Below are 25,221 nucleotides of genomic sequence, written 5' to 3' on the forward strand. Positions count from 1 at the left end.
GGTAGCGTAGCATAACCCCAACAAACAAACACACACACACTCTCACTCACCCACACACTCTTACCTGGCCTGCACTACTTACATTTGCCCATGGGGACTTCCTGGCAGAGGTGCGCGCTATAAGTGACATCATCGCATGCTCTGCGCTGGACGTCAGCGTCCAGGTGCTTGCGATGACGTCACTCACTGCACACACCTCAGCCAGGAAGTCCCCATGGGCAGATGTAAGTAGCAGTTTAGTGACTGGGCAAGACTGGTTTCCCTGTCATATGTGCACTGGCAAGGCTGCCATCAGAAATTTCGGGGCCCCTTACACAACTCAAGGCCTGAGACCCCCACCGATCACCTCGGTTGAAGTGGTTCTCCAGCTGTTGGAAAGCTAAAACTCCCATCATGTCTGGAGAGCCTCAGGCAATGGGAGTTGTGGTTTTGTAACAGCTGAAGAGACACAGATTGGACACAGTTTTACCCATCATCACTGCAGAACTTACAAGTAACTACAGCTCTGATGGGACAGTCATAAGAACACACAATGATGTCAGTGACCTGAGTGACGTCTTCTTTTCTTCTTCATCTCGTCCAGAGACCAGGTCTTCCCCCAGCTCCATCTTCTCTGCAGAGTCTGACATGCAGACATCATTGGCTCCTCACTGTCAGCAGATCCTCATCCTCTGCATGAAGACAGTAATCATTATAACCTTGCCAGAAAGTGTAACCTAAATAAAATACTGCCCCACACTGTACCCTGAATATAATACTGCTATACACTGTACCCACTAAATATAATACTGCCACACACTGTACCCTGAATATAATCCTGCCACACACTGTACCCTGAATATAATACTGCCACACACTGTACCATGAATAGCATACTGCCATACACTGTACCCACTAAATATAATACTGCTATTCACTGTACCCACTAAATATAATACTGCCCCACACAGTACCCTAAATAAAATACTGTCACACACTGTACCCTAAATAAAATACTGCCCCCACACTGTACCCTAAATATAATATTGCCAGACACTGTAACCTGAATACAATACTGCTGTACACTGTACCCACTAAATATAATACTGCTATACACTGTATCCACTAAATATAATCCTGCTACACACTGTAACCTGAATATAATACTGCCACACACTGTACTCCGAATATAATACTGCCACACATTGTACCCACTAAATATAATACTGCCACACACTGTACCCTGAATATAATACTGCTATACACTGTACCCACTAAATATAATCCTGCCACACACTGTACCCTGAATATAATACTGCTATACACTGTACCCACTAAATATAATCCTGCCACACACTGTATCCACTAAATATAATACCTCTTATCCTCTGTGTCCTCATCATTCCTCATCACCCCCATAACCCCTGCCAAACCTCTCCTCAACACTACTATAACCACCCCCGCACCTCTCCTCATCACTACTATAACCCCCCACACCTCTCCTCATCACTACTCTAACCCCCCCACACCTCTCCTCATCACTACTATAACCCCTGCACCTCTCCTCATCACTGCTATAACCCCCCCGCACCTCTCCTCATCACTACTATAACCCCCCCACACACCTTTCCTCATCACTACTATAACCCCCCCACACACCTCTCCTCATCACTACTATAACCCCCGCACCTCTCCTCATCACTACTATAACCCCCGCACCTCTCCTCATCACTACTATAACCCCCGCACCTCTCCTCATCACTACTATAACCCCCGCACCTCTCCTCATCACTTCTATAACCCCCGCACCTCTCCTCATCACTATTATAATGCCCCCTGCATCTCTCTTCACCCCCATAACACCCCCTGCATCTCTCATCACCCCCATAACCCCCCCTGCATCTCTCATCACCCCCATAACCCCCCCTGCATCTCTCATCACCCCCATAACCCCCCTGCACCTCTCATCACCCCCATAACCTCCCCATGCACCTTTCATCCCCCCATAACACCCCCTGCACCTCTCATCCCCCCATAACACCCCCCCTGCACCTCTCATTACCCCCATAACACCCCCTGCACCTCTCATTACCCCCATAACCCCCTGCACCTCTCATCACCCCCATAACCTCCCCATGCACCTTTCATCCCCCCATAACACCCTCCTGCACCTCTCATCCCCCCATAACACCCCCTGCACCTCTCATTACCCCCATAACCCCCCCCCTCTCATCACCCCTATAACACCCCAAGCACCAGTTCCCCTGCACCTCTCATCACCATTGTAGTCTGCAAACAACATAGCCCCCATCCAACCCCCCCCCCCCCCCCACACACACACCCCCCGTTCACTCACCCTGCCGGGGTTCGGTGCAGCTGCTGCTCCTGTCAGAGTGTCACTGCACGGGGAGGATCCGTCGGGAGGCTGCTGGACTGGAGATTGCGCCGGGACAGGTCAGGTGACTGGAGTAGACGTGCGTGCCTGCGCGGGGCACGTCGACTCCCATCAGCCCCTGGCCTGTCTGGCCCTGCCGTACTTCTTAAGGGGCCCGCGCCCTAGAAAGAGCAGGCCTCATAGTCCTGCGGGCCCCCCAGACTATGAGGCCCGGTCATAGTTCTGACGGGTACCCAGCCAGGAGTCAGTGAGTGACAGTCGCAGTCACTCACTGACTAGCCGGAAAAAAAAAGTACAGGGACGTCCGGGCCTCCCTGAAGCTCCAGGCCCCATACAAGTGTATGGGTTTACCCCCTGATGGCGGCCCTGTGCACTGGGTCCGATGGTAGGACCGGCCCAGCGTGTGAGGGCGGGCCGGGCCCCCTCCCACGCTGGGCCCCTGTGCAGCTGAACCGGCTGCACAGGCGATATGTCCGCCCCTGGTTCAGTGACTTAAGCCGAGCCTGGCCCATCTGTCAATGGGCAGAAGGGCAGTCATTTACAGCACAGAGACACTGTGGCTCTAGCGCACAGAAGACCTTAGGTCATTTCTCTCTAACAATTTACCTGCCCATAAAAATACATCTTTCAGCTGAATAAACACTTGCACACAATTCACAAGTATTATTGGTATCCTTTCATTGAAGAGTATGTCACAATCCTGTTGGTTCTATTTGCATTTTTCAAGTGACAGATTTGCTTTAATTACATTTTACCATCTATTGTTATTTTACTGTTTTACTGTATTTTTTATTTTTACATGAATTCATCTTCATTTATTAATGTCTCCTTGGCTGTAGAGTTTGGAGAAATAAGATTGTTAGCAAAAGGATGTCTCATTGTAGTCATAAGATTTTTCAGCTTCTTCTGCTTATTCTTATTCATCTGGCACTTTGCAAGACAAGGACTACACAGATCCTTCTCATTCACAAGATGAAGAGATTTAACTCTTTGGATGGTTTCCTCTTGCTCTTCCTCTGTTTTTTCTTCTGTATTTTGGATAGGGTTTCTCTTGGTGTTAAGCTTCTTCAGTTTAGGCAGCTTCAGTATGCTGGGGGGCACAGAAGTAAGTTGATTATCAAAAAGGCCCACTTCCTTAAGCTCTTTTAGATTCCCCAATGTGGTTGACAGCATATCAATGTGGTTAAGTCCAAGGTTAAGTTGACGTAAGTTGCTCAGGTGGCTCACTTCTATAGGAACACCATTTGCGGTTAATTTGTTGTTACACACATTTAAGTATAGAAGATTTTTTAGTTGGCCTATGGATTCTGGAAGTTTTTCTATTTGATTGCTGTGTAAGTCAAGCCATCGTAGATTCTGGAAACGCTGTATCCAATCAGGAATCTTACGTATTAAGTTTCTACTGAGATCCACCTCTTCTATATCACTGAGTTTCAATAAGCATTTTGGGATGGCAGCAATTCCCATTTTAGAAAGATCTAGTCTTCGTTTCCCATCAAATGTGATACGGATGGAATTCTTGGCTGTTTTCAGGGTAATTTTCTTACCCTTAGGGCTTCCTTTGCCTTTTTTCATTTTCCTGGAAACAAATAACATGTTTAAGAATGTGAGATATAAATAGTACTGACCGCTACAAAAATAAAATCTTTAAAGAAACTGTTTATGCTGCTCCCAGTTGAGATGCAAAAAATTATTTGAATATAACTATAAGGCTGGGTTCATACTACAATATCTCTGGTCGGAATTGCAGGCTAGGCAATACCTGTAGAGAAGAAATCCAGCTCACCACTCCAATGTAGTGCACAGATCTGCTCCCGGCAAAGCACACCAAGTTCAGCATAGAAGGATGAGCCAGCACTTCGAATCAACAGCTTTATTGAAGATCATTTGGACACCATAAAACCGACCATACCATCAGACGCTTTCAAGCGCATGCGCTCTTCCTCGGTTACCGAGGAAGAGCGCACGCGTTCGAAACGTGTCTGATGGTATGGTCGGTTTTATGGTGTCCAAGTGATCTTCAATAAAGCTGTCGATTCGAAGTGCTGGATCATCGTTCTTTGCTAGGCAATGCCTGTACCTTCGCATATGGGAGTCATAAACTTGCATCCTGTACAGACCTAAGTAAGCCCACTGATGAGCCCACTGATGAGCACCTGGACTGTCCAAAATCCTGGACTGCAAGGAGGTATATTGCAGAAATATAGCAATTCCTGCCTGCCATTCCTGTCTGTGTCACAGCCTGCACAGTGTTATCCCTGCCTATTAGTGAAGCAGTCCCCAAGGGGAAAACTACCAGGGCATGGGAACTCAGTATAAGTGCCAGGGGAGTGCCCACAATCCTATTTTGCCTTTTTCATGGTACTTAAATACAAGGCTAGGGCAGCCAACTTGGCTTAGAAATCTCCAGCTATGGTTGCAAGTAGAGTTGAGCAAACTTTTGAAAAGTTCAGTTTGCCAGCAATGAAATCAGCCCCTAAACAAGTTTTTTTTAACACCACCTAACACCCCTAAACCCCTGTTTAACACTGTTAGGAATGTATTCAATTAGTTTTAGGGTGCGTTCAAACGTGTGTATTTTATGCTGCAGATCTGCTGCTGATTTGCTTCAGCAGATTTAACTTCCCTTTGAAGTCAATGGGCAGCAAAATCTGCAGCAGAAAATCTGCATCAGATCTGCAGCAAATATATGCATGTGTGAATGCTCCCTTAAGGTGTTTTTATGGCTCAGTTATAGCAACATGCAGTAACTCATGGTAACTATTACCATTATTTAGGCTTATTCACACCAAAATAAAGCGGCATAAAGTATCCCTGGTTGTCGTTAGATGCCTGCCGGTGTTAATATGCACATGGATGCATGGGAAGAAGCAGTGGCTTTTTCCAAGCGTGCCAAAAATGATTCCTTTTTTTGTGGATGATGGGTTGTGTATGTGTAGGCCTGGCTGGAAGTAGGGTGATGGTGGATATGGTGTTACTAGTAGTTCCAGCATACAGCAGGTGGTGGCTGACTGATGTTACCAGTGTACAGCATGAGATGGCGGACTGGTAGTAGCAGGAAGGTGGTGCTTTTTAAATTAAATTTAAAAAAAATTAAATGATATGGTTCCTAGACTGGTGATGCTGACATGCATGGGTTGTGTATGAGTAGACCTGGCTTAAACTTCCAAGAAAAATGTCATAGTGGCTTAAAGGGGTACTCCACTGGAAAACTTTTTTCTTATCAACTGGTGACAGAAAGTAAAACAAATTTGTAAATTACTTCTATTTAAAAATCTTAATCCTTCAAGTACTTATCAGCTGCTGTATGTTCCAGGGAAAGTTTTTTTTTAAATCTCTTTTCTGTCTGACCACAGTGCAGTCCAGAACTTTCCAGAGCAGTATAGGTTTGCTATGGGGATTTGCTCCTACTCTGGACAGTTCCTAAAATGGACAGAGGAGTCAGCAGAGAGCACTGTGGTAAGACAGAAAGGAAATTTAAAAAGAAAAGAACTTCCTCTGTAGTATACAGCAATTAATGTTTTCCAGCAGAGTACCATTTTAATGTAGGAAGTTGTAGTAGTCTGCGTAAATCAGCTGCTTGAGACACCTTAAAAATTAAAGGGTTACTCCACTGGAAAATATTTTTTTTTAATCAACTGGTGCCAGAAAGTTAAAGAGATTTGTAAATTACTTCTATTTAAAAATCTTAATCCTTCCAGTACTTATCATCTGCTGTATGTTCCACAGGAAGTTATTTTCTTTTTGAATTTCCTTTCTGTCTGACTACAGTGCTCTCTGCTGACACCTCGGTCCATTTTAGAAACTGTCCAGGGTAGGAGCAAATTCACATAGCAAATATCTCCTGCTTTGGACAGTTCCTGACATGGACAAAGGTGTCAGCAGGGTGGTCAGACAGAAAATAAAATAAAATAAAAATAAAATAACATCCTCTGGAGCATACAGCAGTTGATAAGTATTGGAAGGATTAAGATTTTTTTCATAGAAATGATTTACAAATTTGGAAAAAATTTAGATATAACATTGGCGCTGAACATGCCCTAACCAGCTGCCTAGATACGACAAGGTGGATCTCAGCTCTACCATCAATAAATTAAGACCATATATAATATAAAAATGCGTATCGGCGCTTAGATAGGAAAAATAAAACACATACTGTGATCCTGATGTGTATCTTACACCAGACCACTAACAGAAATGAGAGTGTTGTCTCCACTAAAAAGAATGCATATCATTGTCCACTATATCGGTAGATAAATGAAGTAGTGCACATATATCTCCTTTTAAGTAACAAGAACTTCCAGCTCCACTTACTCTTATACGATCCTATAGAGAAAGTGTAAAGTCCTTTTTTAGGTACACAGTTCTGTTCTTTATTGGTGTAGCGCGGCTAAATTGTATAACATCCTTCTTGCTCTTTTCTAACACAGTATAATGTGGAATTATATGGAAAACAAATGGATGTATACTGGTAAGTGTTATTTTCCCTTCCAAATGAAAATATTTCAGCTGTCAGATCATGTTCAATCAAAATACATTCGTACAGTTTCACGGTTACTTAAAGCCTCCGCTGTACTGTAAGTCCATTTTGTCGGTGGTATGCATATGTGGTATCTGCAGGCTGTACTTGCTTCCTGTACTTGAAAAAACCTCAAGAGTCCAGAGTGTCCTTGCTTACTGACACTCTGGACTCTTGAGGTTTTTTCAAGTACAGGAAGCAAGTACAGCCCGCAGATACCACATACACATACCACCGACCAGGTGACCCAGAACTGTATAACACTACAGGCTATATATGTGTAACTTAAACACACTTTTTGGGTGGCAAAGGAGACAGGACAATGAGTACTGAAGGTGTTTGCGGAGCAATATTAAATGAACCAGAACTGTATAACACTACAGGCAAGATACGTGTTACTTCAACACACTTTTTGGGTGGCAAAGAAGACAGGATAATGAGTACTGAAGGTGTTTGCGGAGCAATATTAAATGCACCAGAACTGCATAACACTACAGGCTAGATACGTGTAACTTAAACACGCTTTTTGGGTGGCAGGACTGACAGCACAATGCGTACTGAAAGTGTTTGCGGAAATCTATTATATTCACTACTGTGTTGACAGAACCTAAAAGTATATAGGTGCCACTTGAATATGCTTTGTAGTTGGGTGGCACAGATCAATGCACCTCACTGGAGCTGGTTCAGGAAAACTATTCAATGCAGTTATATTCAGGAATGAGCCTTGAAAAAGGCTGTGGATTTGTGGTAGCAAAAGATGAGCCTTGCCGAGGCTATGATTAACATGACCCCTCCTTATATGCTGTTTTGGTGTATAGGAGCTAGGGATCGACCGATATCATTTTTTTTAGGGCCGATACCGATAATTGGTGGAGGTTAGGGCCGATAGCCGATAACTTATACCGATATTCCGGTATAAGTTATCGGCTATTTATCCCCCCTAGACACCGCTGCAGATCATTGATTTAAAGCGGCGCTTTAAATCAATGCACTGCAGTGGCTTTTGCGGTGCCATAGGCCGCCGCCGCCACCACCCGCTTCTCTCCCCCTACCTGTCAGGGTGGTCCGGGCCATCCATCCTTCCTGTAGTGTCCAGCGGCATTCCGGGTGGAGGGTGAACCGGTCCGGGCTGTCCTTCTTCTCCGAGGGTCCTCTTCTCCACTCGGGGCAGGCTCCGGCCTACTAACGCAGCATAGACGCCGCTGTGCAGTGACGCCCGTGCGCAGCGACGCACCTGACGTCACGGCGTAGCGGCGTCTATGCAGCGTACTAGGCCGGAGCCTGCCCGTGGTGGAGAAGATGACCCCCGGAGAAGGACAGTACGGACCGGTTCACCCTCCACCCGGAATGCCGCCGAACACTACAGGAAGGATGGATGGCCCGGACCACCCCCATTACGGGTAAGTTTAATTTTTTTTATTTACTCGTAGGGTGGGGGAGGGGCCCGACCCGACCCGTATAGCGGTATGGGCAAAAATCCATACCGTGGGAGAAAAAAAAAACGGTATCCGGTTCATACCGTTATACCGCCCAGCGGGGTGCGACGCGGTGCGGTGGGTCGGGGGGGGGGGGTGGTCGCGGTGCAGTGCGGTGGGTCGGGGGCGTGCGGTCACGGTGCAGGGGGCGGAGCATTATCGGCTTATCGGCAAGGTAATTGCCGATAAACCGATAATGCCCAAAATCATGATTATCGGCCGATAATATCGGCCATACCGATAATCGGTCGATCCCTAATAGGAGCCCCTATAGGATTCTTCTTGTATGGGGATTGAATCCTGCTCATACACACACACAATGTCTCTCTTTCTAATCACTAACTGTCCCTATTTCTCTCTCTGCACAAGTTTCCAGCCCTCTGAACACTGTGGGTGACGTCAGTACCCATTTATCTGTGTCTCTGGCTGTGTCCTTTTGGCCTTGTGCTTGATTGACACAATAAGCAAATCACGTGATAGACGTGGGTTATCATGTCATCTGTTGCTTTCCTTGCGACATCTCACAGCCCCCTGCCCCCCTACTACACATATTAAAACAGTTAAGTAAAATCCCTCTCAAATATATCTAGAGGTGTTTAATAAATATGGGTGCATTTTAGCTGCATTGTGCACCTTACTGAAATGCTCAGAGCTGGCATAGATTTCAACTAAAACTTATGCTTGGAGTTTTTGGTGAGCTCAGGCCAGTTCAGGGGTCAACCCTAAAGCCCCCATTGCTCTGAAAAGCACTAAAAAGTGACGTTACTTCTTTTCAGCATGTTTCCCCCATGCTTGTCACTGTAAGGTCAAAAGTGTAGTAAGGTTCCAGATATATGTCAGGTGGACACTAACGCAGTGTGAAACCAGCCCAGACTAGAGAAGATGGTGGAAGTACCGTGTGGTAATAATAAAACTAGCTGAAGATGGTTGCACCAAAACCCTGCTATGTGGTCTGCATTTTTCTTCTGTGCCTGCTGTAGGGGACTCATCTACCCAGGAGATGACTGTTCCACCTAGTTCTCTACAATGTACATTACTTCAATATCTATTTATTCCATTAAAGGGGTATTCCAAGCAAAAACTTTTTTTTATATATATCAACTGGCTCTGGAAAGTTAAACAGATTTGTAAATTACTTCTATTAAAAAATCTTAATCCTTCCAATAGTTATTAGCTTCTGAAGTTTACTGTCTAACTGCTCAATGATGATGTCACGTCCCGGGAGCTGTGCATGATGGGAGAATATCCCTTGCATGATGGGAAAATATCCCCATAGGAGCTGGACAGCTCCCGGGACGTGAGTCATCAGAAAGCAGTTAGACAGAAAACTTCAGAAGCTAATAACTATTGGAAGGATTAAGATTATTAATAGAAGTAATTTACAAATCTGTTTAACTTTCTGGAGCCAGTTGATATATAAAAAAAAGTTTTTGCCTGGAATACCCCCTTTAATCTATATGACTTACCTTTTTATGCTTCTGGTTGAAACAAGCACTTAGGTTCTTTCTTTCTTGTGCCTGACTCTGTAGCTTTATACCTAAACAAAGGGATAGATAATTCATGTGAGGTAATAATTGAGATGCAACAGTCCACTGTTCAGTCATTTATAGTGATAGAGTATTTATTGTTGCCCATCGGCTATAGGAGGTGCAGAAGAAGGAGGTGGATCAGTGCTTGGGTATCTAAGAGGAGTAAAAAGTCCAGTACAATGGTTCCAGCTAGAACAAGAATTTGTTGTGTGGCTGATAGTAAAGCCTCTTTCACATTGCTGTCCGGCCCCACTATATGGAGCTTCACTGGCAATTCTGTCAAAACAACGGGAGAAAAAAAGTGGAGAAAAAAATTGTGCATGCTCAATTTATTTTTATCCAGTAAACTACCAGATCCCCGCCGGACCCCATTTAACCCCTTAGGGACTCAGCCCATTTTCAACTTAAAGGGGTACTCCGGTGGTCAACGTGTTTTTCCGTTTTTGACTTACCCTATTTGTTTTGTTTCATTTCTATTCTTGTTGTTTAGCCTACTCTATTTCCGTTCTTTGTTGTCTTTTTATCCCCCACTTTGTTTTCCTATTTTTGCTTCTATTTCCTGTTTCTTGCTGTGCTGAAAACTACAAATCCCAGCATGCCACATGCCTTGCTGGTTTGGGGCGGCTCCTTTTTTGTTTTGTTTGTTTGCTCCACCCTTTACCCATCCTACTATTTTCCCGTGTCGGCCCCCTTATACACAGCACACTGATATAAATCAGCCCTGGTTGGGATACACTGTCATATGCACACAAAAGGGACTACAACTCCCAGCATGTGTCATTCAGGAGTCTTCAGTCTGTGATATAACACAAGCATGCAGCATCTGTAGTCTCCTGGGGGTTGTAGTTCACCACACCTCTGTAGGGCATACACCAGTGTTTCCCAACCAGGGTGCCTCCAGGTGTTGCAAAACTACAACTCCCAGCATGCCCTGACAGCCTTTGGGGATGCTAGGAGTTGTAGTTTTGCAACAGCTGGAGGCACACTGGTATGTAAACACTGGTGTAACATGATGTGTATGCTGAATAGGCTAGAACAGTGTTTCCCAACCAGTGTGCCTCCAGCTGTTGCAAATCTACAACACCCAGCATGCCAAAAGTCTGTCAGAGCATGCTGGGAGTTGTAGTTTTGCAACAGCTGGAGGCACACTGGTTTGTAAACACTAGCATACACACACACACACACACACACACAACAGGGACTACAACTCCCAGCATGTGTCATTCAGGAGTCCCTCCCTCCATCTTCACATATAGGGGGAGATGTATCAAAACCTGTACAGAGGAAAACTTGCCCAGTTGCCCATAGCAACCAATCAGCTTGCTGCTTTCATTTTTATGAAGGCCTGTGAAAAATGAAAGAAGAGATCTGATTGGTTGCTATGGGCAACTGGGCAAGTTTCCCTCTGCACAGGTTGTGATAAATCTCCCCCATAGAGATCATTCCCAGTATGAGATTTATTCCCCTGCAGTCTATACATCCCCAGTTTGTGCACTTTCTCATCCTCCCCTTCAGATAACACTTATCTTCTCTGTGTTTCTTCTCCTGTGCAGATCTGAGTCCTTATAATACAGAGCAGGGGGGAGGGGAGGTTAGGAGCTGTGTACTCAGCTGGATGAGATGAGGGGGCGTGGCTTATTCCTCTCATGCAGACAGAGAGAAAAAAAAGATGTGACATCTTGTCCACAACAGACTCAGAACTGAGGACAACAGTAAAAGAAAACCCTCTGAACTACAGAACTTCCTACCCAACAAACAGGTAAGAAAAACACACACATGCTGCCAAAACATGTAACACATGTATATTGCAAAAAAACTAAACTTACAAAGAAGATGCCATATAGTCAAAAAATTAACCACCAGAGTACCCCTTTAGAGACTCAGCACTTTTTTGCAATTGTGATCACTCTCACTGTATGCATTAATAACTCTGAGATGCTTTTACCTTTTATTTTGATTCTGAGATTTTTTCGTGACATATTCTACTTTAACATACTAGTAAATTTTCGTTGTTACTTGCATCTTTTTCTTGGTGAAAAATCCCCAAATTTCATGAAAATTTAGAAAAGTTAGCATTTTTCTAACTTTGAAACTTTCTGCTTGTAAGGAAAATGGATATTTCAAATACATTTTATATTGATTCACAAATACAATATGTCTACTTTATGTTGACATCATAAAGTTGACCTGTTTTTACTTTTTGAAGACATTAGAGGACTTCAAAGTATAGTAGCAATTTTCAAAATTTTCACGGAAATTTATTCAAGGACCAGTTCAGTTTTGAAGTGGATTTGAGGGGCCTTTATATTAGAAATACCCCATAAATGACCCCATTATAGAAACTGCACCCCTCAAAGCATTAAAAATGACATTCAGAAAGTGTGTTATCCCTTTAGGTGTTTCACAGGAATAGCAGCAAAGTGAAGGAGAAAATCCAAAATATTCATTTTTTACACTCACATGTTCTTGTAGAGCTATTTTTTGTAATTTTTAAAAGGGGTAAAAGGAGAGAAATCCCCCAAAATTTGTAACCCAATTTCTCAATACCTCATATGTAGATGTAAAGTGCTCTATGGGATTTTGGAGAGTGAATTTTGCTGAAATTGTTTTGGGGGGGGCATGTCGCATTTAGGAAGCCCCTATGGTGCCAGAACAGAAAAAAAAAACACATGGCATACTATTTTGGAAACTACACCCCTCAAGAAATGTAACAAGGGGTACAGTGAGTCTTAACACCCCACAGGTGTTTGACGACTTTTCGTTAAAGTCGGATGTGTAGATGGAAATTTTTTTTTCATAAAAATGCAGTTTTTTCCCCAAATGTTACATTTTTACAAGGGGTAATAGGAGAAAACGCCCCCCAAAAACTGTTAGGCAATTTCTCCCGAGTATGGAAATACCCCATATCTGGCACTAAATTGTTGCCTTGAAATACAACAGGGCTCCGAAGTGAGAGAGCGCCATGTGCATTTGAGGCCTAAATTAGGGATTTGCATAGGGACGGACACGGATGCAAGAATTACACTTGCCCCCGATACCAAAATTACCCTTCGGCAGGGTTTCCCAAATAGGGTGCCTCCAGCTGTTGCAAAACTCCCAGCATACCTGGACAGTCAATGGCTGTCCGGCAATACTGGGAGTTGTTGTTTTACAACAGCTGGAGGCTCCGTTTTGGAAACACTGCCATACCAGATGTTTTTCATTTTTATTGGGGGGGGGGGGCGTAACTGTGTAGGGGGTGTGTATATGTAGTTTCTTATCCTTTATTTTGTGTAGGTGTAGTGTAGTGTAATGTTTTTAAGGTACATTCACATGGGCGGGGGTTCACAGCGAGTTTCCCGCTGGGAGTTTGAGCTGCAGCGGAAAATTTTCTGCATCTCAAACTTGCAGCAAAAAACTCACTGTAAACCCGACCGTGTAAATGTACCCTGTAGATTCATATGGGTGGGGGGTGGGGGCAAACCTCCAGCTGTTGCAAAACTACAACAGCTGGAGGCGCACTGTTACCCTTTCGCTGTTCAGGCATGCAGAGAGTTGTAGCTTTTTGCAACAGATGAAGGCACATTGGGTGCAAAACACTGAGAGTTTGTTACTTAACTCAGTGTTTCGCAACCAGTGTGCCTCCAGCTGTTGCAAAACTACAACTCCCACCATGTATGGTCTATCAGTGCATGCTGGGAGTTGTAGTTTGCAACAGCTGGAGGGAAATTGGTTGCGAAACACTGATTTAGGTAACAAACTCAGTGTTTTGCACCCAATGTGCCTTCATCTGTTGCAAAAAGCTACAACTCTCTGCATGCCTGAACAGCGAAAGGGTATGCTGGGACTTGTAGTTATGCAACTAGTGTTGCTCGCGAATATTCGCAATGCAAATTTTATTCGCGAATATCGCATATTCGCGAATATTCGCGAATATAGCACTATATATTTGTTAAATATTGAATGTTCTGCCACACAATATTTTAGAAGCCATACCTCCTTAATTGCACATGGTCTCTAAAAACATAGAATGGAAAAGCAGGCAAGGAGTGTGCAAGAAGGAGAAATACAGCATTCCTCCATATGAATTCATGTATCTGCATCTGAATGAAGAATATTAATGAATGGAATTCTTTACGTAATTTATGTGATGCAAAAGAAATGTGAGTAAGTGTTTACACTGACTGTTGATAATTTTTTGCCTTATATGCCTAACTATTTGCGGTACTAACATTGAGTGTGGTGAAGCTTCGAATAGGCTGTGACACTGTCCAGTTAGGGGTTATCCCCCATAAGGTGATTTTAGTATGTTGTGAGATTACCATAACACTGTGGCTAGCTTTTTGTTAACTGGCATTTTTTGTTTGAGTTTCCTCTTTGCCTACAAATCCCATAATTCCATTTTCCTCCCTCCCATACATCAGCCACACCACCCTTTGAAACATAAATGAGCTGTGTCCATTCAAAAGACCTGTGTTTTTCAATCAGGGTGCCTACAGCTGTTGCATTAGTTGCAGATTGATCTCTCTCCCACCAACGATCGCTCCACCCATTAAAGCAGACAGGCTGCCTGTCATCAGCTGACTAGTGATGTAAGGTCTCGGCCGCATTGCAACCTGGGAAAAATAAACAGTCATTTTGTATGCTGTAAAAAATAAATATTGGGGTGAAAATCACATAAGAATTGTGAGAAAACCGTCACACACAGGTACAGACACTATATTATGAACTCTACTAACTTTACAGCCCCTGTAGCATAGTCAAATAAAAAAAATTCCTGTAATACCCCTTTAATGCTCAGCTTTTCTTCTTGCACATTATTGCTGGTTGAAGAAAAGTCTTTTGTGCTTTAAGCTACTAGGTGCCTTTTAAAAACACACCAAGAAGCAAAAGTCACATCAAAAACTGTTCAACAAAACAAATTTGAATTTTTTGATACAATATTGGCAAAATTGTAGGACCTTTTGGACAAACACCTAGGGCTTACTATGATTTGGGAAAAAAACACCAGGGTTAACTCATTCCTACCCTGCGACAAATAATAACAACATGGGCAGGAATACGTTAGCATTACAGGACATATAGTTATCTCCTGCCATTTTAACGCTCTGTGAAGTAGAAATTGCTTTATAGATGGTGAGAATTGGCTGCTATCAGCAGCCAAGACTCACTGACAATGCTGGGCAGCGGCGATCCTGCTGATGCCCGATTTTAACCCTTTCGAGCCTGCAATCAAAATTGGGGCTGGTGGCTTTGGGAGGCTACTCGGGAACTCCACAGGGTAATCATGGGGTCTTGACCAGCTAGGATGACAGCTGGAGGTCACTTATCCTCCTCTTTGCCATCCAATTAATGCTTCTGAAATATAGGAAACCAAGGCAGCCTGTATGTCTATGGCATAACACTGAACAGTGTATGCAATCAAAAGATTGTGTGTAATGGGGGACTTAAAAATTGTGGAAAAAACTGTAAATTTTTTTTTTTTTTTTTATGTGAACATGCCTCCAAAATAAAAGTTCAAATTACCCCCCCTCCCACTTTTAAATAAAATAATAGAAAATAAAAATAAATATCATTATATAGTATTACCGAGGAAAACTGGTAAAATATGACATTAGTGAAACTGCACGGTGAATAGTTTAAAGGTAGAAAAAATACCAATGTCCAGAATTGCTGATTTTCACCAAAGAAATCTTACAATAGCCTCAGGTTAAGGGATTTTTAATTTTCCTTGGCCACATTCAACTTACAATGCCACAGGCAGTGATGATATGTGCTGCGTGCTACAAGCTAGTGCAACACTGACTACAGCATTTTAGAGCAAAAAAGGCTTCACAAGCACTGCTAAATAAATACTTAAAATGCTAGATTTGTATTCAGGATAAAGACTTACTATTTTTGGAAGCAGAATATATGTGTAAACATATACAGATGTCATAAGAAAGACAATGGTGTCTATTAGAAATTTGGCCCAATTTGCACGATTTGTGGTGACTTCTAAATACAAGTAACCTAAGACACTGACAATTTTCTCTAATATGCTAGAACTTCCATGTACTCAAAGGGGAACTCCGGTGGAAACAAGTGGAAAACAAATGTTTTCAAATCAACTGGTGCCAGAAAGTCAAACAGATTTGTAAATTACTTCTATTTCAAAATCTGAAGCTTGAATTTCCTGCATGTAGTTATGATTTTTTTCCAGAAGTACGACAAAAATCAAACCTATATAAGTAGGGTATCATTTTAATCGGATGGACCTACAGAATAAAGATAAGGTGTCATTTTTACAGAAAAATGTACTGCGTAGAAACGGAACCCCCAAAAGTTACAAAACGGCGTTTGTTTGTTTTTTCAATTTTGTCTCACAATGATTTTTTTTTCCGTTTCGCAGTAGATTTTTGGGTAAAATGACTGATGTCATTACAGAGTAGAATTGGTGGCGCAAAAAATAAGCCATCATATGGATTTTTAGGTGCAAAATGTAAAGAGTTATGATTTTTAAAGTTAAGGTGGAAAAAAATGAAAATGCAAAAATGGAAAAACCCTGGATCCTTAAGGGGTTAAGGCTAAGTATACACTACGGGACTCTAACACTAAAAGAATGACCTTGATAATTCTTTCAGCAGAATGCATCTAGAATACATTGTAATATGTAAGTACAGTCTACTTGGAATCTTTCCAGCTGTAGTGTGAACCTCGCCTTATAGATTCTTTGTCTGTCCCACCCCACCCTTAGGATAGGTTCACAGAGGTCAGATTTGCTGCAGACAATTTAATAATGGTCCATACTTCTGAGGGGGATAGAAATAATCCTATTTAGAAGTATGGGACACATTTTTATATTCAGGAATTTCTGTAGCAAATTTGCTATGTGAACGTTCTCTATTTCATACACTATGTATACTTTAGGTCGAAGCAAAATCCCAATATTAATGTAACCATTAAAAAGTACCTGGCAGAAGGATGCATATAGAGCTCTGAAATGGTGCTGTGCGTTCTCTTTGCTCCCTTGGACACTTTAGCTTACTTGCGTTTCTTTTACTCGGTTGCTATAAACATTGTTGTTAGGAAGCTGCTGGAATAAAGGTAACACACACAGTGTGAATGGAAACAGACTTGAGTGGAACTCCCCAAGGAGTGGAAATTGCTGTCATTTCTTTTTATTTCTTACGGTTATGTAAATGTTTGGGTTTTTTACGTGCTATTTTACAAAGTATTTTAAATGTTAAATTATTGCTGTAGGAAAGTCTGAATATCTATGAAACAAGAGGTCACTCTGAAGCAGGACATCTCCAATCAAATCAAAAGAGTAAGGCTGTATTACACATTGCAGAAATAGTATTTTACAGTACAGTGGTCCCTCAACATACGATGGTAATCCGTTCTAAACGGACCATTGTTTGTTGAAACCATCGTATGTTCAGGGATCCGTGCAATGTAAAGTATAGGACAGTGGTCTACAACCTGCGGACCTCCAGATGTTGCAAAACTACAACACCCAGCATGCCCGGACAGACGTTGGCATGACAGCGATCACTCCCCCTCCCGTAGGCTTGCATTGAGGGGCGGAGGCGTGACGTCACACGACGCCGACCTGGTGGTCACCTGTAATCATACCCGGAGCGAACACGCTCCGGGGACTGATTACAAACGGGGTGCCGCGTGCACGATCCCAGGGGTCCCAATCGGCGGGACTCCCGCGATCAGGCATCTTATCCCCTATCCTTCTTGCAGGAACAAACATCAGTAAAGCGGCAGGGACTGGAAGGCAACTGGAATCAATAGGGAAATATGAAACGCCATACACACATGGTTTTAAAGCTCAGTGGCAGTTTTTCAAAATTGCAGTCTGGTTATGGCTTTTTTTGAAGACATGGTGGCGTTTTTTCCTCATTTCTCAGGTTAAAAAAATAAATACACAAACACATCATTCTTCAATGGGAATCACATGATGAAAGAATCACTGGACATGTAATGAGAAAAAACATCTATAATAATACTATTTGGACATAAACACCCCAAAAACTGTATCTTGAGAAATGAAGGGGCAGTTTTAGTGTTTTTTTTCCTTGTCAAACTACCACAAAACAAAAGTTGTGCGTGTTCATAGCTTTAGGGTACAAATGATTTTTCACATGTGTAACTAGCTCTAGATGTGTTGATTTTTTGCTCATGTAGTGGTATTTTCTCTCATAGAACTCCATAGATCATGTTGCACTTTTTTGGGTCATGGGCAGTTTTTTCAAATGCTCAGCATGCTCTAAGTGGGGTGTCAGGGCAGCACGGTGGCTCAGTGGTTAGCAATGTTGCAGCGCTGGGGCCCTTAGACAATAGTGTTGAGCGGCATAGGCCATATTCGAATTCGCGAATATTCACAAATATATGGACGAATATTCGTCATATATTCGCGAATATTCGCATATTCGTAATATTCTCGTTTTCTTTTCGCATAAGTGAAAATCCGCGAATGCGAAAATTAACATATGCAAAAATTAGCATATACAAAATTAGCATAAGCGAAAATTTGCATATGCAAAAAATAGCATATGCGAACATTCCCACACCTGTCTCACACAGTAGTATTAGAGCCTTCTTTACACCACACAAGCTGGAAGCAGAGAGGGGTGATCACTGTGATGTGTACTGTGAAAAAAAATAAAAAAAATAAAATAAAAAATAATATTCGTAATTACGAATATATAGCGCTATATTCGCGAATATTCGCGAATAAAATTCGCATTGCGAATATTCGCAACCAACACTATTAGACAACATCTGCAGCAAGTTTGTATATTTTCTTTGTGTTTGCCTGGGTTTCCTCCCACACTCCAAAAACATACTGTTTTTAGATTGTGAGCCCCAATGGGGACAATTGAGTGTACAGTGCTGCAGAATCTGTGTGCACTATAGAAATAAAGAATTCTTTTTTCATCCAGTTTGTGGCTTTCTTCTCCATTGATCCTGCTTAAAAATGCATGTGTTAGTGTGAGTTGTGTTGTTGGTCACATTCTTTAAAATTACCCTTTTTAAGCTGCCCAGACCGCAGTGTCCCGGAGTGGTAATGCCTGCATCAGTTTTATGCTGCCGGCCTTTAGGAGAAATCCTTAAATGATATGATCAAAAATGACATGACTTGTAATGGGAAAATGCCACAGAAAATAATTAAAAGTTCCGCTACAAAATTTCAGATGAGGAATTGAATTCTGCCAGAAGAATGAACATGTATCAATGGGATTTTGAATTTTAGCGTTGATTTTTGCAAAATAAGCACCAATTCTGAGCAGCACAGATCCACTGAAGCATTTCCTTGTGGATACAGTGGTCCCTCAACATACGATGGTAATCCGTTCCAAACGGACCATTGTTTGTTGAAACCATCGCATGTTGAGGGATCCGTGCAATGTAAAGTATAAGACAGTGGTCTACAACCTGCGGACCTCCAAATGTTGCAAAACTACAACACCTAGCATGCCCGGACAGCCGTTGGCTGTCCGGGCATGCTGGGTGTTGTAGTTTTGCAACATCTGGAGGTCCGCAGGTTGTAGACCACTGTTGGAGGAAGTTGGACTCACCTGTCCCCGCCGCTCCGGACCTTCACCGCTGCCCGGGATGTCGCCGTCCATCGCTGTCACCGCGTTCCCGAGGTGTCCCCGACGCTCCGGCAAGGCCTCTGCTTCCCAGGCAACCGCGATCTCCATCGCCGCCATCACGTCGCTTCGCACGCCGCTCCTATTGGATGACGGGACGTCGTGCGCAGCGACGTGATGACATCGATGGAGAGCGCCGACGATGCAGAGGATCTCGAAGAGGACAGGCCGGAGCCCCGAGGACAGGTAATAGACATCACCGGAGCTCACGGGCACCATAAACGGCTATCCGGCAGCAGCGGAAGCAGTCAGCACTGCCAGATAGCCATTTATGCGATGGCCCCGACATATAAACGCATCGTATGTTGATGCTGCCTTCAACATGCGATGGCCTCTGAGAGGCCATCGCATGTTGAAATTATCGTATGTCGGGGCCATCGTAGGTCGAGGGGTCACTGTATTCTTCTATGGGAACCTACCTCGATACCTACCTTTTTCCTACTGTCTGTAAGTAATGAGCCCTCTTCCATTACTTTTAGCAAACATTTATTCCACAGAAGCACTAGCAGTAAAACAGTTGCCTCGGATTTAAATCTGATCTGCGCAATATATGCATTTTATTTATATATTGTTCGCCTTGGTTATTCAAATATGTTTCCTTCATTGATTCCATTTTTATCTGTATTTTTGTATTCCAAAAATACAGCAATAACTTAATTCTAATAAAATTGTCCCAGTAGTGCATTTGCTGTAGGCAAATGAGATTCTAAACTCCACTGGGGCAAGAAGAAATGTGAATGAATACATTCTTGTGATGTGCCTCAGAGTACGGCAAAGCTATATAACTGAGTGGACCAATTTCATTATCTCTACATGTATACAGCAATATTAGACAATGGTTCCAGCAATATCAGGTTATAGTTACAAACAAATCAGCTTTCAGCCATATGAATATTTAGTCTAAAAACTGGAGTTTACATAACTTGTCCCTTTTAATAGTATATTTTCATACTGTCCCTGGCCTTGTTACAAGCAGACACAGATATACGCACCCACTACTTTTATTTTACCTAGAAAATCTATAATTCTTCTTGCCTATAAACATGCTAATAAACTTATTAGTATAAAATAGTATGTGGCAAATCATTTATTGTTGCCTGAATAATCTAAGCTTAAGTTTTAAAGCTGCATCTAATTTATTAAGAAACTCACATACATATTTAAAAAGGACATAAAACAATAAAGATATTACTTTCCCCAAACTGCATTATAGAGGGAGCGAAAGGCACTGGCCTCCGCCTGCTAATATCAGCAACGCGATTTGTGAGCATAACAGCTCTGGCTGTGTATATATTACTTGTGTTTAATACAGATAATCTCTTTATAGCAATCTGATTGGGTCCCAGGAGATTAGAAGCAAAACTCATAAAGCAAAATGGAAAGGAATGGATATCCACAAAGATACAAAGGCATAAATAAAATACTCACCTAAAAGATATGCACACGAAGGCAAATGCAATACAACAAACCTACACACAGTGAATATGGGCGCATTGGGAGAATGGAAGAATAAAAATGCTTTACTATCTATAAATGTTTGTTAAAAAGATTAACTTAAAAACTTTAAGAGGGTTGTTTTGGCATGCTGGATTTTTGCCACCCGACGCTTTTTTTCTGGAAGGATAAGCTGGCACCAGAGCTATGACTTACCCCTCCCATAGAAGGCACATGAACTTTCAGCCGCTATGGTCTATAAAATGATCACATTATTTAACCTGCATTGTGAACCTAATAAAAATGCCAGAATTTCTGAATCCAAACAAATTAATCTTTTTTGCTCTCCATAGTATCTACATAGTAAGGTTTCTATAGTGGAAAGGATGTACCGTAGATTCTGGCAAACCCTGCCACATGGACGTGGCCAGTGCTGGTAACACATAATGTAATGTATTGAATTGGCTTAACCTCTTCAGGACCAAGCCCATTTTGGCTTTAAGGACCGGAGCGTTTTTTGCACATCTGACCACTGTCACTTTAAACATTAATAACTCTGGGATGCTTTTAGTTATCATTCTGATTCCGAGATTGTTTTTTCGTGACATATTCTACTTTAACATAGTGGTAAATTTTTGTCCATACTTGCATCCTTTCTTGGTGAAAAATCCGTAAATTTGATGAAAAATTTTAACATTTTGCATTTTTCTAACTTTGAAGCTTTCTGCTTGTAAGGAAAATGGATATTACAAATACATTTTTTTTGGTTCACATATACAATATGTGTACTTTATGTTTGCATCATAAAATTGAGGAGTTTTTACTTTTGGAAGACACCAGAGGGCTTCAAAGTTCAGTAGCAATTTTCCGATTTTTCACAAAATTTTCAAACTCGATATTTTTCAGGGACCAGTTCAGGTTTGAAGTGGATTTGAAGGTTCTTCATATTAGAAATACCCCATAAATGACCCCTTTATAAAAACTACACCCTCCAAAGTATTCAAAATGACATTCAGTCAGAGTTTTAACCCTTTAGGTGTTTCACACGAATAGCAGAAAAGTGAAGGAGAAAATTCACAATCTTCATTTTTTACACTCACATGTTCTTGTAGACCCCATTTTTGAATTTTTACAAGGGGTAAAAGGAGAAAATTTTTCTGAAACGGATTTGGGGGCATGTTGCATTTAGGAAGCCCTTATGGTGCCAGAACAGCAAAAAAAAAAAAACACATGGCATACCACTTTGGAAACTAGACCCCTCGGGGAATGTAACATGGGATAAAGTGAGCCTTTATACCCCACAGGTGTTTCAAGACTTTTGCAAATGTAAAAAACAAATAAAATAATTTTTACCTAAAATGCTTGGTTTCCCAAAAATGTTACATTTTTAAAAAGGGTAATAGCCCAATTGAAGCCCAATTTCTCCCGATTCAGAAAACATGCCATATGGGGGTGAAAAGTGCTCTGCTGGCGCACTACAGGTCTCAGAAGAGAAGGAGTCACATTTGGCTTTTTGAAAGCAAATTTTGCTCTGGGGGCATGCCGCATTTAGGAAGCCCCTATGGTGCCAGGACAGCAAAAAAAAAAAAAAACACATGGCATACCATTTTGGAAACTAGACCCCTCGGGGAATGTAACAAGGGGTTAAGTGAACCTTTTTACCCCACAGGTGTTTCACGACTTTTGCATATGTAAAAAAAAAAAAAAATTTTACCTAAAATGCTTGTTTTCCCAAAAATTTTACATTTTTAAAAAGGGTAAAAGCAGAAAATACCCCCCACAATTTCTCCCGAGTACGGCGATACCCCATATGTGACCCTAAACTGTTGCCTTGAAATACGATAGGGCTCCAAAGTGAGAGCGCCATGCCCATTAGAGGCCTAAATTAGGGACTTGCATAGGGGTGGACATAGGGGAATTCTACGCCAGTGATTCCCAAACAGGGTGCCTTCAGCTGTTGCAAAAACACCAGCATGCCTGGACAGTCAACGGCTGTCCGACAATACTGGGAGTTGTTGTTTTGCAACAGCTGGAGGCTCCGTTTTGGAAACAGTGGCGTACCAGACGCTTTCATTTTTATTGGGGAGGGGGGCTGTGTAGGGGTATGTGTATATGTAGTGTTTTTTACTTTTTATTTTATTTTGTGTTAGTGTAGTGTAGTGTTTTTAGGGTACAGTCACACGGGCGGGGGTTCACAGTAGTTTCTCGCTGGCAGTTTGAGCTGCGGCAGAAAATTTGCCGCAGCTCAAACTTGCAGCCAGATACTGCAGTAAACCTCCGCCCATGTGAGTGTACCCTGTACGTTCACATTGGGGAGGGAGGAACATCCAGCTGTTGCAAAACTACAACTCCCAGCATGCGCTGACAGACTGTACATGCTGAGAGTTTTAGTTTTGCAACAGCTGTAGGCACACTGGTTATGTATCACTGAGTTTGTGACCTAACTCAGTGTTTCACAACCAGTGTGCCTTCAGCTGTTGCAAAACTACAACTCCCAGCATGTACGATGCATGGTGTACATTGACTGCTGAGAGTTGGAGTTTGCAACAGCTGGAGGCACACCGATCGTGAAACACTGAGTTAGGTAAAAAAAAAAAAAAACTCTGAGTTTCACAACCAGTGTGCCTTCAGCTGTTGCAAAACTACAACTCTCAGCAGTCACCGACAGCCAACGGGCATGCTGGGAGTTGTAGTTATGCAATCAGCAGATGCACCACTACAACTCCCAGCATGCACTTTAGCTGTTTGTGCAAGCTGGGAGTTGTAGTTATACAACAGCTGAAGGTACACTTTTCCATAGAAAAAATGTTCCTCCAGCTGTTGCAAAACCATAAGTCCCAGCATGCCCATAAGGGAATGCTGGGAGTTGTGGTGGTCTGCCTCCTGCTGTTGCATAACTACAGCTCCCAGCATGCCCTTTTTGCATGCTGGGAGCTGTTGCTAAGCAATAGCAGGAGGCTGTCACTCACCTCCTGCTGCTGCCGGCACGCAGGTCAGTACCTCGTCGTCGCCGCCATCGCTCCTGGGGCCCCGATCCCAACATTGACGCCGGGGATCGGAGTCCCCAGCACCCGGGGTGCACGTCCCGCACCCGCTCTAGAAGAGGGGCGGAGCGGGTTGCGGGAGTGACACCCGCAGCAGGCGCCCTGATTGGTCGGCCGGTAATCCGGCCAACGAATCAGGGCGATCGTGAGGTGGCACCAGGGCCACCTCACCCCTGCAGGCTCTGGCTCAGCCAGTAATTCCGGGTCACCGGGTCACTGGAGACCCGATTGACCCGGAATCGCCGCACTGAATTGTCCAGCGATCTGCGGCCATCGCCGACATGGGGGGGCATAATGACCCCCCTGGGCAATATGCCGGGATGCCTGCTGAACGATATCAGCAGGCATCCGGCTCCGGTCCCCAACCGGCTAGCGGTGGGGACCGGAATTCCCACGGGCGTATGGATACGCCCTCGGTCCTTAAGGACTCGGAATGCAGGGCGTATCCATATGTCCTATGTCCTGAAGAGGTTAAAGGGATACTCCCGTGGAAACCTTTTTTTTTTTTTATCAACTGGTGCCAGAAAGTTAAACAGATTTGTAAATCACTTCTATTAAAAAATCTTAATCCTTCCAGTACTTTTTAGGGGCTGTATACTAAAGAGAAATAAAAAAAAGAAATGCATTTCCTCTGATGTCATGACCACAGTGCTCTCTGCTGACCTATGCTGTCCATTTTAGGAACTGTCCAGAGCCAGAGAAAATCCCCATAGCAAATATATGCTGCTCTGGACAGTTCCCAAAATGGACAGCAGAGGTCAGCAGAGAGCACAGTGGTCATGACATCAGCAGAAATGCATTTCTTTTTTGTATTTCTCTTTAGTATACAGCCTCTAAAAAGTACTGGAAGGATTAATATTTTTTAATAGAAGTGATTTACAAATCTGTTTAACTTTCTGGCACCAGTTTATTTAAAAAAAAAAAAAAAAAGTTTTCCACGTGAATACCCCTTTAACGACGCAGGACATATATTTACGTCCTGCGCCGGCTCCCGCGATATGAAGCATCACATCGTGTCGGTCCCGGTGCTCATCAACAGCCGGGACCCGCGGCTAATACCACACATCACCGATCGCGGCAATGTGCGGTATTAACCCTTTAGAAGCGCCGGTCAAAGCTGACCGCTGCTTCTAAAGCGAAAGTGAAAGTATCCCGGCTAGTCAGTCGGGCTGTTCGGGACCGCCGCGGGAGGGACCTTACCTGCCTCCTCGGTGTCCGAT

General features: G+C 43.0%; 1 protein-coding gene across 7 annotated transcripts in view; it reads right to left on the reverse strand.

Annotated features, from left to right (window-relative positions):
- Positions 1 to 227: 227 nt before the first annotated feature.
- LRRC18 (leucine rich repeat containing 18) overlaps positions 228 to 25,221 on the reverse strand; it is a 46,978-nt gene continuing 21,984 nt past the window's right edge. For 2 of the 7 annotated variants that reach the window (XM_056529908.1, XM_056529911.1), the window contains exons 2-4: positions 9,835 to 9,905; positions 2,336 to 3,953; positions 228 to 671 (exon numbers count right to left, since the gene is read on the reverse strand). In XM_056529908.1, the coding sequence (XP_056385883.1) occupies positions 3,170 to 3,949 (780 nt within the window). In that variant the 5' untranslated portion in view covers positions 3,950 to 3,953; positions 9,835 to 9,905 and the 3' untranslated portion in view covers positions 228 to 671; positions 2,336 to 3,169. Of the gene's footprint in view, positions 672 to 2,335; positions 3,954 to 9,834; positions 9,906 to 10,349; positions 10,855 to 11,171; positions 11,225 to 11,392; positions 11,582 to 16,828; positions 16,952 to 25,221 lie in introns of those variants that run through there. The other 5 variants (XM_056529906.1, XM_056529907.1, XM_056529905.1 and 2 more) reach the window with 5 other exon arrangements.

Source organism: Hyla sarda, chromosome 7, assembly GCF_029499605.1.
Source record: "Hyla sarda isolate aHylSar1 chromosome 7, aHylSar1.hap1, whole genome shotgun sequence".
Taxonomy (NCBI): Eukaryota; Metazoa; Chordata; class Amphibia; order Anura; family Hylidae; genus Hyla; species Hyla sarda.